The following is a 15,206-nucleotide window of genomic DNA, read 5'->3' as shown; positions in this document are numbered from 1 at the left end:
TGGTCCATGTTGTGAGCCAATGTTGCAAGACTGGGAGCCGATCGTGCCTCTCCATATGCAAAGCAATGGCAACTTTCCCTCTCCTTCAGTCAAGGCTGGGAGAAAGATGATGTGTATCCTCTGGAAAAGACAGAGTGAATTTGCAGAGTCCATACAAGAAGGATCTATACCAGGGAACATAAAGAAACATTTCCAGTACTCCAGCTAGTACTTTCACAGTAGCAGTGATGCTGCAGGAGCCCTAACTCAGAGAATACTCTGTCAGTGTAGTCAATGCATTGATGTCCTTTGAGCAATCAATCTTGCTGCTGTCAGTGGAACTGCACCAGAATTTGAATTTAAGAGTTGAAAAAATACTTAACAACGTTCACAGTTTCAATTACTCCTTATTTGTCCTATTTTATATCTTATTTGCCTAAGAATGTTGTTTTATCTTTTAGGTAAAACTAATGACAAAACAATTAAACCAATTTCCTTCTTGTCTAGGTCTAGCACAGCTTAATGCCTCCAATGCTAGTTTTTCAGTTGTTTCCCTACAGCATTTATGATTACCTCACTCTTGTATTGCTCCTCCTGTTCCTCTCCCGGTTGGTTTAATTTGTTAGTACATTTATTTAGAACCAGAGATATATATGATACTGAAAAGGGAAACATACAAACACATGGCTCCAACTTTGTTCCAGATAACATGCAACGCTTTCTGATGGTCTTTGCAACTCTATCAGAAGAAAACATGCACAAAACATGACTAAGATATTTCATATAATGCTTTATGAATTGCTTTACAACTCTCTCAAAATCAGTGTTGATTCTTCTTCCTGAGAGAAAGACTGGACCTCATCACTGAGAGACTGAAGAAAATTAAGTGCTGAGGGAAGATTTACACGAGGACAAGGAAGCTACCCTAAATAAAGTGTCCAAAAGGACATTTATATTGCATTTGACACATCTTGCAGAGAGGAATAAGACCACACCTCTTCCAAAGACAGTTCCAAAAGGATTTACATGTAGGTATCACTGAATGCTTTGAAACTAGAATCTACTGTTAAACTGTGCTCTGCTACTCCATTCCCCTGAAGAGGAGTTTTACAAGTCTGTTGTAACACCTTATCAAATGCTTCATTTCGTCTGAAAATTTTACTAGATGCTTCTTCATTGAACTGTCTCAGCAGAAGGGTCCTGAACGTTAGCATGGTTTCCTCTAACAGCAAATATTTAGCACAGAAGGACAAATATAAAAAGACAAGCATTTCAGAAGAATCCATCACAAGATAAAAAATTTCTGTGCATGTGCACAAATATACATGTAATAATACACGTAAGATGAGCTTTGCCACTATATAGTGGTTCAAGCAGATTCTGCTACAATACTTGCTCACAGAGAAGCAGCACAGCTCTTAGTGAGGAAGAATTCTTCCAACTTAAACTGAGAAGTTCCAGTGCAGAGGTCCTGCCTGCAAGAAGGTATCAATAAACTAATCACAAAAATCTAACCACAGCTAAACACATGTTATTTGACCAATTACCAGCTGACACCCCGTACATACCTCTGTACAGTCAAGTTCCTGGAAATGAAACACGCCAAAAATGGACTCTCTGTTCCGAACAGCTCATATGCCTGTGGAGTCCCTTCCAAGCTTAAGAGCCTGAAGTCATGCAGTGGCTCCCTGAAGCAGCATTTATCTGATCACACACATCTAGATGACAGCAGTGTTGTTCTCATTAGGACGACAGCTTCTGGTACTGACAAGTGACTCCTGAAATGTTATTCCTTGCTGAAGCATCTCAGTTTTGAATGATAGGGATTGAAAAACAATGAGATATTCTCAGTAGAATAATCAGCTATTTTTTTAATTGAGAATTCATATATACAGCCTGTGGAACTCTGTGCAAATGGATGCAAACAGAGAGCTTCATACAATACAGTGCCTTTTGGATTGATCTCACAGTTACTTATATATACACCGGCATGAATTACTCAGTGCAATCCCCCCCTCCCATGTCTGATCCTGACACTGGATTAAAAATAAGACAGTCCAGCCTGAGATTTTTTTTTATTTTTGCAGAAGCACGGAAGTAGGCTTGCTCAGTCACTCTGTCTTGAGACGGAGAGCCTCCCGCCGTTGCTTCTGAACAGTCCTGGAATCTTCCCACAGACGGGGTCCTCTGATGTTCTCCCAGTTATCCAAGTCAGACTTTTCCAGCTTCTGCAGATAAACAGCAAAAATAACAGTTATCACCTTGACAGCCCCATGATTTAAAGTACGTATTATTCTAAATTGTTTTCTTTTTGCACAAGAAACTCAGTATCACTATTGGGTTGATGAACTTTCATCTACCCTGCAAGAGAAATTCAACAACAAGGAAACAAAAATTGGGAGTTATCCATATAAGCTACATAAATGACTAGGGTGGGCACTACTGCATCTGCTTATCAAAAGATAAATCACATGTAGGACAGGAAGCGCTATAGCATCTGAACATGACTGAAGATACCTTGTATTCACTTTTTCTTTCTTCTCTCACCTTGTTTTCCAGACCTGTTCTTCAACTGCAAGCCTGCCAAGTACTGAAGTAGTAGGATTGATAAACATTGGTATAGCTCTAACAGAAGATTAGTAATTAGTGACCAGAAGTATCCTGTCAGCACAGATACAAAGCATACTGGAAAAGATTAATTATCTAGCACAAAGAGAGACAGTAACAGTGCAATCTCCTTCAACGCATGTGGTTTTAACTTGAGAGAGGTATGCGATGCTTTCTGCTGCCTAGTTTCTCATGGCACCCAACCATCACAGATAAGTCTCTCACTAAGTCATGTCTCTCACTAAGTCATACATGAGATATGCTAACTGGCCAAACTGTCAGATACTTAAGAACTATCTAGATTTTAATTACCTCCTTGTTTATTCCTATCATCCCCACTCAGAAGTACCAATGACTGCAGTATTTATCTAGCCTTAGAGGCACACAAAAATGAAGAACAGGCGCCCTCCTGACCTCACCTACCAAGTACTGCAGTTGAAGACGACAAACATATACTGCATCGTTGCTGTCCTGCTGGCAGAGACATAGAAGTCCCTTCCCAGCAGACACAGGCCTCAAGTCTCACATAGCAGCCTGCAGTCCAGAACAGTACATGAGACATGAAAGGGCTCTGCCAACAGGAGACTGAGGAGGGGGTCTGCACCACTGCCAGAAACAGGGCTATTCTACATGACACTGAAGAGGGCAATACTGCATACCATTAATGATACGTACTGCAGTGTGATTTAAACCTCTGATTTGTGATCAGGGCCTCATCTCAGCAAATGCTGTAAAAATACACCAGAAAATACTTAACCCTGCCCTGAGCCTGTGGTCTAATTTGCCTGCCATCAATCATCCAAATAAATGGCAAATACTGAGAGACTTGAATAATAGTCGCAGAATAATTCAACAGCTAGAACAGAACAGACCTGCTGCTATTAATTCATGTTTTGTAAAAGTTTTCTGCCACTTCTACAACTGAGGAAATTGCAATGAGGTTAGTCAGATATCAAAAGAAATTAGGCAACGTTCAACAGAAGGTATATGAGAACACATACACAAACAGAGCAGACACAAGGTAGTAGCAACTGAATTTTTTATGCAGTAGAGTTGGCACAGGTCTTTCTGAAGAATTGTCTTCACTACTTTCTACATCTTATGATTAGCTGGTACTTCATTTCAACTGGAAGGGATCTGAGCTGACACGGAAGGAGGGAGAAGGAGGGAAGGTACCCAGCATCCCATGCAGCAGCAACTATCCACTCTGATTGCAAATTCAGAATTTAACATCTGATTCTAATGGAAGCTTCAAGGAAACTACACTGAAAATAACCTTGTGCTTTAACAGAAGGGAAGCATGCTGATTTTATTAAACACAAAGGTACCACACAGCTGTGACGATGTGAACTATTCCCAAAGGTGCTCAGCTCCCAAAGTCTGAACAAGAATCAACATTTAAAATATATACAACAAAACTTGTAGTACCTAAAGATAGGCTACATAAAGAAGTCTATCAAAAGAGCCATGCATCCGGGAGATCTTTACCAAAAGTTCACATTAATCTGCCCCTGAAATTTCACAAAGGCTTTTCAGAAGTTTGTCCAAAACAGGAAAAATTTCAAAACTATACAATCTAAACAAACCAGTACAAGACAGTATTTTGGCAGTTTCCAATGGAAAACATAAAGGTACCTGGAAAACACACTGTGATACACTGACAGAATAAAACAACCAAGGGTTATATACAGTAAATGGCATCGCCTCAAACTACAGAACAGATGAGATCTATTGACAGAGTTTATTTTTGTCAATTAAAATATAAAGAATTAAAGATCCTAATGAATACATAGAGAGACTGTATTTTTATTTTTTATTCTCATTATATTTCTAGAGATCATTGACATTTTGTCATGTATAAAGATTGTGTTTGATACCTTGCTGCAATTCAAGAAGAAAGCACCTTCCTTACTGGCACATGACAGTATCTGCAAAAAGTAGTAGTTTATGGGACAGGTATCTGTTCAGTCATCAGAAGGCAGCATGATCAGACAATCCAATTTTCTAAACTGATGCTATCAAGCTTTGAAAGAATAGACGACTCCTGTTGCATGTGGATAAGCATAAGGAGTATCACTGGTGAAAGGGGACCCGCAAATCTGTTCTGCAATGCTTTCCTACTGTATAGCTATTTTCACATGTATTTACCTGTGCTGGTTCTGACTGGGGTAGAGTTAATTTTCTTCATAGTAGCCAGTGTGGGGCTATGTTTTGGATTTGTGCTGGAAACAGTGTTGATAACACAGGGATGTTCTCGTTACTGCTGAGCAGTGCTTACACAGGGTCCAGGCCTTTTCTGCTCCTCACCCACCCCACCAGCGAGTAGGCTGGGGGGGCACAAGAAGCTGGGAGGGGACACAGCCGGGACAGCTGACCCCAGCTGCCCAAAGGGCTATTCCATACCATATGATGCCATGCTCAGCATATAAAGCTGGGGGAAGAAGAAGGGAGGGGGGGACATTTGGAGTGATGGTGTTTGTCTTCCCAGGTAGCCATTACGCATGATGGAGCCCTGCTTTCCTGGAGATGGCTGAGCACCTGCCTGCCCATGGGAAGTAGCGAATGAATTCCTTGGTTTGCTTTGCTTGCGTGCGCAGCTTTTGCTTTCCCTATTAAACTGTCTTTATCTCAACCCGTGAGTTTTCTCACTTTTACTATTCCGATTCTCTTCCCCATCCCACTGGGGGCGAGTGAGCAAGCGGCTGCGTGGGGCTTAGTTGCCAGCTGGGGTTAAACTACAACACCACCTCACATACAACTAAATAAAACCTAACCTTTTTGCTTGGTCACTGACATGAAAATTCTTACAACAGTACCACCCCAGAATAAATGGCTACATCAGAGGCAGGCCACAGACACGTACTTAGCTACATTTTAAATTAATCTTAGTGCCAAGAATAAGACCAAACCAATAGTCCTTCTATTGATTAGGTGCAGCACAAGCTGCAAAGCTACACAGCTCCTTCAGGCTGCCTGAGCTGTACAGTGAGAATTCAGGCAAGCAGCTAGTTCTGCTCCCAAATGAAGTCAACCTCTTTCATTCAGACTAGTTGGGCCTTTTAAATTTCTTATTTTCTTTCTTTTTTTCTTTTTAGGCACTTAGACTCTGCCCACCTAACTTCATGGAGACATCACATAAAGATGGTAAACTACTTCCAGCTTTTACTAAATTGAAATCCATATGAACTGACAGTCTAAAAACCAAAAATAGTACTAAATAGACAATTGTCGGAAACTACAATGAAATGTAATCAGATCAGACCAGCACCACTATTCCTGCTTGTCTCAAATAGCCCAAAGGATATTGAAAATTAGCTGTTTAAAGTAAGATCAGTGTAGTCCATTAAATCTACTGATTCACTTCCTAAATCAGCTAAACTGCCTCTTAAAAGTACAGGACTGACAGAAGCTGTAAATTCAAGAAAAAAATGCAGCTATGCAGACAGGCACAGTGAACCAAAAAAAAAATGTTGAACTGTTTGCTGCACACTTGACTTTTAAGAGTTTTGTTAAACAGCTTGCCTGGCGCAAAGGTACCAATAGGGATGTAAAGAGACCTTCACTTCTAAATTGCTGGTTCAAATGCTTGGCTTGATACTAAGTAAAAGCTGTAATCCTCTGTCAGCCTTAAAATAAAATAAAATTTTAAAAAGAGTTCAAAGACTACTCTTGCAGGATAGTCTTCATGCTACAATAAACAAACTGAAATCTGCAGAAATTCATTCAGAGCTATTGGTGCTCAGGCTGAGTTAATTCAGGGCAGTCACTTGCAAAAAATGTTTGGCTTTAGTCTTTGGTTCCCACATGTGAAAGGAGGGATAAGAAAATCCTGTTTACTCTACCGCTTGATGCAATAGATTCTGTGTTGAGCGCCACAGAAAGAAATTACTCTAATTCAGAGAGACAATTATTTCCCATCATTATAGTAAGCAAACCCATTTGCAGATAAAAGATGAGCCAGGGAAGAATATCCTCATGGCTGAAAGATGCAGTGAAAGACACGCATTAAACCAGTCTGGTTTTGCAAGGGTGTCAGAACAGCTTGAAGACCATAAAAGACATATTAAGGAATTCTATGATGACGTGTAGACGCAGAGGTACAGAATTAAGGCTAACACTGAATCTGCTGTCTTGTGCGTGACTGAAAATCTTTACTTTATCATCACACTGGGTTATTCATTTTTTTACAACTCTCTCCCAGAGCCACCTTTTTAGCATCTCATTTTCTTACTATAAACTAGGTGTTACTTACTTTGTTTAGGATGTGACATAATTTAATATCCCGGATTAGTGATTTAATGATCTGTGATTTAATAGCCCATGATTAGTGATTTAATCCTCACACTAAAAATATTTTTTCCAACTACAGAATGTTTTGTTTTTATGTTATTAGTATACAAGCAAGTCAGCAAGCAGCATGCTATGGCCAGAATAAGGGGTTTTTGTTCATTAAGGGAAGAAAGGGGGGGGGTTTTGCATGTAAGCATCCAGAGAGCTGCTTTTCTTTTTGGCTTTGCTGAAGACTGGCAAAAACCGCAATGATGAAACCAACAGGTTTTGTTGCTAACTTCAGTGGGATCCAATACCATTCATCTATGGTGCAATTAACCTATGGTGAACTGGTTTAAAAGACTCTTTCCCCATAGATTATTCTCCCTTTAATTATGCCAATTCAGCACTATGTGGGGCTGTGCCCCAATCAGAAAAATGAAATAGATTAGGAAAACAAATACATACTGCTTATGAATGAATCCTATTTAAATATAAGACTATGCAAACACTTGGACTGGCACAGCTGAAGGAGTCACTGGGCAGAGAGAGAACAGAATCCTGTTTAGGTGGCTATGTTGTAAAAGATGTGTATCAAGGAACTGCACCACCAGTTTGTCTGTGCATCATTTTCCCAATTTGAAGAATGAGTACAGGTCTTGCCTCCATCTCAGAGGTGTCACAGAGTTTAATTAATGTTCGCAGAGTGCTCTCATAGTTTTGTGTGAAGATGCGACAGTGATACAAATTACTCAGTAAACCAAACAATTATAGCACTCGGTTAAAACTACATGATTACACAGCGTGGAGTTTTTAAAATAACCAAAAATAACATTGGGCAGATAGACTGCCATCTAGGAATTAGGGTTTGCCATAATTTCCTCCCAACTGACAAGCAGTTTCCCTTCTTAAAATGATGAATGTCTTAAAAACCACATTAAATCTCAGAGGATAACCCAGTGCCATTTATGCATTACACCTGCAGATCACCCAAGATGGACTTCTTGGTCCAAAGGATTCACAAGCTGTATGGGCAACGTCAAGAGAACTCATGCATGGGTCATTTACTTTCAGCTTATCTGCTTTTCTTGAGCAAAAATGAAACTCTGAAACATCCAACATAAAGAATAGCATGAGTGCAATAGTACACCTTCAAGATCAAACATCCAAAATTCAGCAAATTCCACTTCTAATTAAGCAATGAAGTACATTTAGGATAGTTTTCATTTCCCTTGTATATGGAAGTTTTATCAAGCTATGGTTAATGTGCCCCAGAAAGAGAAGTGCTGCTTATTAAGGTTTATCTCTGAATTTACAGCTTGGGAGACCTAGCCAAGTTAATAGGACCAAGGAATTTCCCAACTTTTGAGCTCCTGATCTTGCCAACTTCGTATCATATTAAACTTTGTAAAGGTGTGTCCTAGTTCCTGCAGCAGAACTCTCTAGAAGAGGAGCAGCCAGGGACGGACTTTGGGGATGTTTGCAGGCTCTTTTTCAACTATATAAATGTGAGCTTGGCTGAAGGGGTGTATGATTTTTAACAGTGCAGGAGTGCAATAAGAGCAAAAAAGACAGTTCTGTGGCTGGTAGGAAAAACATATGGATTTCCACGGCATGTCCCTGTCTGGAGCACACAAAAGCCTCCTGACACCACAGAGGTGGTTTATTTCAAACACCTTGCTAGGACTATGAAAACTTGGAAGTGTGGACAATTTGCCTCTATCCTGGCCTCAGTTAGTTCAGATAACATTCAAACAGAGTTAGTGTAGTTTAGGACTTTTGTTTCTTATCTGCACTTTCCTGCTGATTTATCTACACTGTCCCTTCCAGAACTTGCTCGTCAATTTATATGCTGAAACAGAATGCTTTTCTCTGCGTAGAAACTATGGTTTTGGCTAAATGTTAACAGAGCAACTTCAATCCTTTCAGCCATAGTTTTTTCAGTGACATCAATGCCTACTGTTTGATTTGTGCTGTTGGGCAAATTTCTCATAGGAAAAAAAAATCCTCCTGTTTCTTCTCTGTGGCTAACATTCCCTGTCTATTCAATGAGGACAGTAATATGAGTGTTAGTCCCCCGCTATATTGCCAGTGACAGTAAAGCTACTTCTCAGCAATACTGCTGAATGTACAGTACACAAATAACTTGTAAATAAATCTACCTTTCATTCTATCAGAACCACCAGGTCTTCAAAATCAAATCAGAAAGACTTCTGAGAAGGATCAAGGCACCTATCTAAATTTTTACAAGAATGAAGAGGAAGTTTTAGAAGGTAAGGTCTGGGGTCTTTCCATGGTTGGGGGGTATTTTGGTTTTGAACTGCGTCATGCTTAAAGACTCTTTATTTTCATGTTAGAGCTGTAAAATGGCACAGTGGGACACTGGCTCTCCAAAGACTTCCTGGGAAGATGCCACAAACAAGATGGAGTATTACATATTGAATGATGTCTCCCAGCTATACTTGGGCAAAACTCAAGTCTTACCAGATGTACGAGGAAGTCAGGGGTTGACATAGGGAACTTTTCCCTTCAATTTTTAAAAGTTTGATTATTTAGTTCAAAAGTGTGCAAACTCCATGGTCAGTCTCCGCCATCATCTTGCATCTGATTCTTCCGTTTGAACCGTAAGCCTCTTAGGACAGACAGTGACCCACTCTCTGACAGTAACTTGCTACTGCAGAGTACATTTGTACAGTATAGTTTGAGCATTAAATAAAGATGGGTAACAATAATTTGAGAAGCAAAGAACATACGAGAATTGTATAACAATCTTTTAAAGTATTTCAAACTTAGCCTGAGTGTCCATGTGGGCATCATCTGGAAGTACGCTGGCAGTCACAGAATATTCCAGATAGTATTTATGAAATTGGCCAAAAAAAAAGAAAAAAATATAAGCAAAACAAACAGGAGGATATTCTTGCAAAAAGCCACTCTGCCTGGTTGCTGAGACAAAAGCTTCCTTCAAACCTATCTATTTTGCTGTATCCCCTTCAGAGGCAGTCGATGAGAGGAATGTATACAGCCTCAGCTGTGTAGCTAAATTCCGATACACTACACTGAAGTTACTTCAGAGATATTTCATACCAAAGATCTAGCAACTCCCCACTGGGGGCCCATTAGTATGACAGAAGTGCTTAACATTTCCACCTAGTCAGCTGCATAAGAAAATGTTCCCAATACTGCCTGGTAGAAGCTAGCAGCATCCCTTAGGACAATAAATGAAAGAATTCAGCTATGCTGTGTGGATGCCACTTTCCCTACTCAAACTTTTTTCTTGTGACTGAGACAACACACAGTGTTGGCCTTAACATGATAAGAGCTGGTCGGTTCCTCTGGGATTAAAAAAAAAGCATACAGGGAGCGCAAGCAGGCAGAAAGGATTCTATTTTGGAGAGAGGCGAAAGGGTGAGGAGAAGAGATTATTTATGACAGGCATTTTTATGTCCCGACCATGTTTGCTGTCTGACTGCACTGTGAACTGCCTCACTTCGTTTTCCATCTATGAGAAATCAGTGTCTTCTTATGGGATAAGAAAAGTGCAAATGCAACACACATCAAAGAAACAGTTCACAGTTAAGGAAAATCCTGTGCAAAGAGATGTGTTATAAACATGACCAGGAAAGAATTTACAGGACTGTTTAATAGAGATGAATTCCAGAAATAAGACCAGTAAAAAGCGATACCCTGTGAACTTTCCTCTGGAGGCTAAATATCTGTCTTCCTGCAAGAAGGCTTTTCCACCAGAACTCTTCCTGTGCCATACCCATCACCAAATTCCACCTTCTTGTGTTTCTTTGATCACTTTTTGGACTATGGCACACAAGACTTTTGAGAAGTCAGTAACAAAAGGAGCAAACTATAGCTTGGCTATGGACTGTACATCCACTCAGAATAAAATGCCTAGCACAAACAATTTTAACTGAAATCCTTTCCCTGTCTTACCCATGGCAGTTTTCCATTAATGATAAACTAACACCACTTTGTCCTTCTCTACAAAACATTAAGTGATGAAGACTCACAGTGAAATAAAAACTCTCAAGACCATTTTACGTGTGAATAAACTGAAATGCAAGAAACTCCACTCATCCCAGACACAACCTGAAGGACTGTTGAAATCTAATGGCTAAGCTGGACAACGCAGCAACAAAGAAGAGAGCATGGAAGGGACGGAGTGATTAAAGGGGGAGAGAAGAATATCTCAACCTCATTTAGTGTCACAACAGTCACTATGGAGGGATTTTTTTCCCCCAACATCTTTGTCATCTCTCAAAGAGCTCAAGGTATTTAGCCACTAGTATCTTCACAGACACTGAAGTAAATCAATTCAATACGCTAATCTGTTAATTCTTAAAAAACAACAAAATCGGTAATCATCTGGTACTGATAATGGCAGCAACAAGATACTTGCAGGTTTCAACTGCCGGCATTCAGGAATTACCTTCCTTCTAGAGTAGTCCTCATGTCCACATACTTCGATGCATCTATTTAATACTATAAATTATTATGTTACTACACTGTCCCTTCCTGAAAAAAATGTTTCATCCATTCTGCTGGCACTACAATCCCCAAAGTTAAGTCAAATGAGCATTAAGTGGCTTGAATCTTTTTTAGAAGAGCTTATTCAAATTCGTCTTTTACTCTTAAGACAATAAATATGCAGGTTATATTCCCAAGCCACCTCTCCATATACCTGCTTTTACTTTTTGAACTGTCCTGAATTAACATTTTAATACTGCAATTACAATACTTTTGCTGTAATTCTCAGGACAAACAGTTACATAACTTGTGTCCAGAGCTAATGTTGACCTTCTGTGATTTATCAAATTATGAGGAACAAAAACTGCTCAATATTCATATACTTTAAGCCAAGAAAGCAGCATTTTCTAGACTGCCTATTCGCAGACCAGCATATTCGCTCACTTATCCCATGCTGAGTCCAATAGCTTGCAACCAGTTGAAGGAAAACTTTAAAAAGTTTTACAGTTTTGATATTCTGAAAGACAGAGAACCCCTTTTTCTTGCTGCTGTGTTCAAATGTTGTACCCATCTATTAATAATGGACCTTACTTCTAATTTTAGTATCTTTGCTGCAATAAAAAAATCTTCAATAGCTAGCACTTTCTTCTTATGAAGGTATTTATATATAAATAACATTCTTTTTGGTACCTTTAAAAAGACTTAAATCTTTAAGTTTATTTCAAGGCGTTTTCTTGAGCCCTAAGTTAATATATTCAGCGTGTTCTGCAACCTATCCCATTGCTAAAGCCCTGTTCAAAATGTGGACACCAGAAGCAGATCCAGTATATCAGTACTAGCCTCATCAGTGCCACACTCGAAAATAAAATCACCTCTTCCTACCACCTACCATTCCTGTTTATATTCATAAAGACTGAATAAGCTCTTTGTGCCGCAGCATCACAGTAGAAGATCAATCTGAATTATTTATTCACTGACTCCTAGATCTCTTCCAGAGTTGCTGCTGTCCATAACGCAGTCCACTCTGGCCTGCATTTCCAGTTTTTTAAACAAATAACTTTGGCTACTTTAAAAGGTACTTTGCTCATTTAATGGGTCCAGCTTACTAAATAATACAAACAGCTCTCTGTCCTTGCCTTGCCATACTTTTACTATTTCAATACTTTCATGTCACTTGCACATCAGTAATGATTTTACAATGTCTTCCATATCACTGAAAAAAGTACTCAATATTGCCCAGATATGCCCCAAATCTCACAGAACACTTAAAAATATCACCTTCCTGCCCAGTGATGATTCCCAGAGAATCATCATTCCCAGACTGAGATTTTCAGCAGCCGTTGAAGTCTTCCAAGCATTTTCTTGGAACTCTGCTATAAACCATCAGAGCCTAATAGGTATTAATAACATATTGTTTGGTTATTAAGAGGTTTGGAAGTATGTCCCTTGTCTCTTCTGATTTGAATACAAAGGACTTTTTTCTCTAAAAGAAGTACATTTTTGAATGTTGCTACTTTGCCAACATGGTTACTCATGATTTTACATCTTCATTATTTTATTCTTAATTTGCTGCAACAACATCCTTTTTTACCCATATGCTTGTCAGCTTACTTATCAGACAAGTCTCTGATGTTCTTAGCATCTTTTATCAATCTTCTCTGCTTTATAACTTGTCATTTACTGTTTCTATAGCAATCCTTCACATTTTTTATTCATTGTGATTTTTTTTCCCCTCTGCCTTCAATTGCCATTGGTTCCCACTGGATATCACATATTTGATTCAAACTTAACTGATTTTTCCATTGTAAAATGTTAATAAATTATTCTTAAAGATGTTTTTATTTGCTTGAAAAACCCTAAACAACAATTCTTTATTTTGGGGTCTGATGTAACTGACTGAGGCCAGATTTTTTACTGTGTACTAGACCATTAATTTCACAGAAGTAGAGAAACCAAGTGCTAGAATAAGGAATGTTATTTTGAGATTGCATTTAAACCAATGAAAAGGAATGTACTGTGATTGCTAAACATCCACGAGAATGTTTTTCATTCATCACATTAATCAGTCTTTTATCCCCCTCCTTCAAACAATATTTTTGTGCTTTCAAATAAAATACTCTAGACTTTTGTCACAGGTCAAACACTTGACATTTTTTACAGTGTGTTCTACAAGGCCCAGCTCAGCAGCAGAGCTACGCTCACATTAGTACCAGCGTCACTAGTGGACAGAGTCATGATTTATTAGGCAAAGGGGAGAAGCAAGGACTAATTGGCCATATGAGGACACATAAGCATGTGAGAGGAATGCATAAACAATTGAGAACACATACAAAGGTAGCTTGCTCCTGTGGCATGTCCCAAAGCACAAGCTAAATGGCATTATTATAACAGATCTGAGATATAAGAAATGCAGTACAAATTACATATGCAAATTCTTTCTTCCTCAAAATAGTATCCTGACCAGAAATACTCCTATATGAAATAAAGCTAATTTTGTATAGTTTGAGAAGATATAATTTAGTAAATTAGAAGGTGAGAAAATGTCTTTATGTTAATTTCCTTACAGTAAATTGATTAAATCTGTGATTACAACTTTTTTCACCACCAGTACCACACTGGAGACAAAATGCAGACTTCAACATGTTTGAAATATCAGAAATTTCTTTATCTTTTGCAATATGCCCATAAAGGTGTATGCTTATAGCAGAAATTATGACATTCTAAAATAATTCAGTATATATTCAATATGTACATTTCTGTGAGGACAATAGGATATTTTTAAAAGTCTTAGGGAGGGCCAGTAGACATTTGCATGCATCAGGCAACCATACTTCAAAAGAGCTGGCTTGGTATCCTCAGTAACAGCTGCAGATATAGTGCTAATAATATTGTAAAATAAGGCTTTAGATATCAAAACAGCAAGTTTTTTTTTAACTGCCCTTGATCTCTTATGATACTATATTTAGTAGCAGCCACCAGTGTAATCCTCCAATGTGACCTATATATAGAATTAGAAGATGTTCTTAAGAACTGTATTTTGGACAAGTAAAAAAATACAGAAAGGGGAAAAAAAAAACCACCAGAAAAACCCTAGCCTGAAACACATGTGGTACGCAGAAAACTACTCTCCTAAATGTCAGTGATTGGTTAGGTTTTGTCCACCACAATATAGAGGTAACATTGATTAAAATTGTCACACACTCAGTGCAGAGCCAGTGAAGTATGTGCATGACTGCTGGCAGTTCCACAAGTTTCACTGAAGCAAGAAATGAATATGCCTAGTGCTTGTAAGTTGGTGCCCATAGTAAAGTATACCTTGAGATTAGAGTTCAGAACAATAATCTGAATCTATTTTCATTATGTGGAAATACAAATCCATTTGTTTTGTTGAACTGGTCTGTGCTCTATAAGACCCAAACACTACTTTGAAAGAATTTCGGCCTGGGAACTCTCTGCAGTTTAGATTAAGAAAAAAATAAGATTGCTTCTGTCATTTCTGTCCATCAGGAAGGAGCCTCATTACCCAAGTAGGTTTGTAATCTGTTGTTATGCCAGTTGTATTTTATTACCATTGATTTATCCATAAAGCAAACACAATTATGGCCATTTAAATATTATCCTTCAACTATTTACTTATCTTCTAGAGAGAAAGCAAGGCATATCTGAATACAGATCAGTTGATTTTGAGGTTAGGCAGCGAGTTAAACAGAGAGATGTGGTTCTTTTCACTGCTTGCGGCTCTTCCACGTAAATAAATCGGAGCAGCCTTACAGTATATTCTATGGAAAGTGAGAGACAATAATCCCAGAGGCAATCAGAACTTAATAGATTTGTATGTTTTGAGTTTCCATTGGAGCTTTCCATATGTACTCAGG

The 15,206-nt window shown here is 38.7% G+C and overlaps 1 protein-coding gene across 1 annotated transcript in view; it reads right to left on the bottom strand.

Moving 5' to 3' along the window:
• Positions 1-1,823: 1,823 nt before the first annotated feature.
• Positions 1,824-15,206, bottom strand: part of COX16 (cytochrome c oxidase assembly factor COX16) — a 50,305-nt gene continuing 36,922 nt past the window's right edge. The window contains exon 4 of the mRNA XM_075502922.1: positions 1,824-2,207. Within this exon, the coding sequence (XP_075359037.1) occupies positions 2,091-2,207 (117 nt within the window). The 3' untranslated portion in view covers positions 1,824-2,090. The remainder of the gene's footprint in view (positions 2,208-15,206) is intronic.

The sequence above is a fragment of the Mycteria americana genome, chromosome 5, assembly GCF_035582795.1.
Source record: "Mycteria americana isolate JAX WOST 10 ecotype Jacksonville Zoo and Gardens chromosome 5, USCA_MyAme_1.0, whole genome shotgun sequence".
Taxonomy (NCBI): domain Eukaryota; kingdom Metazoa; phylum Chordata; class Aves; order Ciconiiformes; family Ciconiidae; genus Mycteria; species Mycteria americana.
Note: the sequence above shows the minus strand (reverse complement) of the source record. Positions and strands in the feature narration are given on the sequence as shown.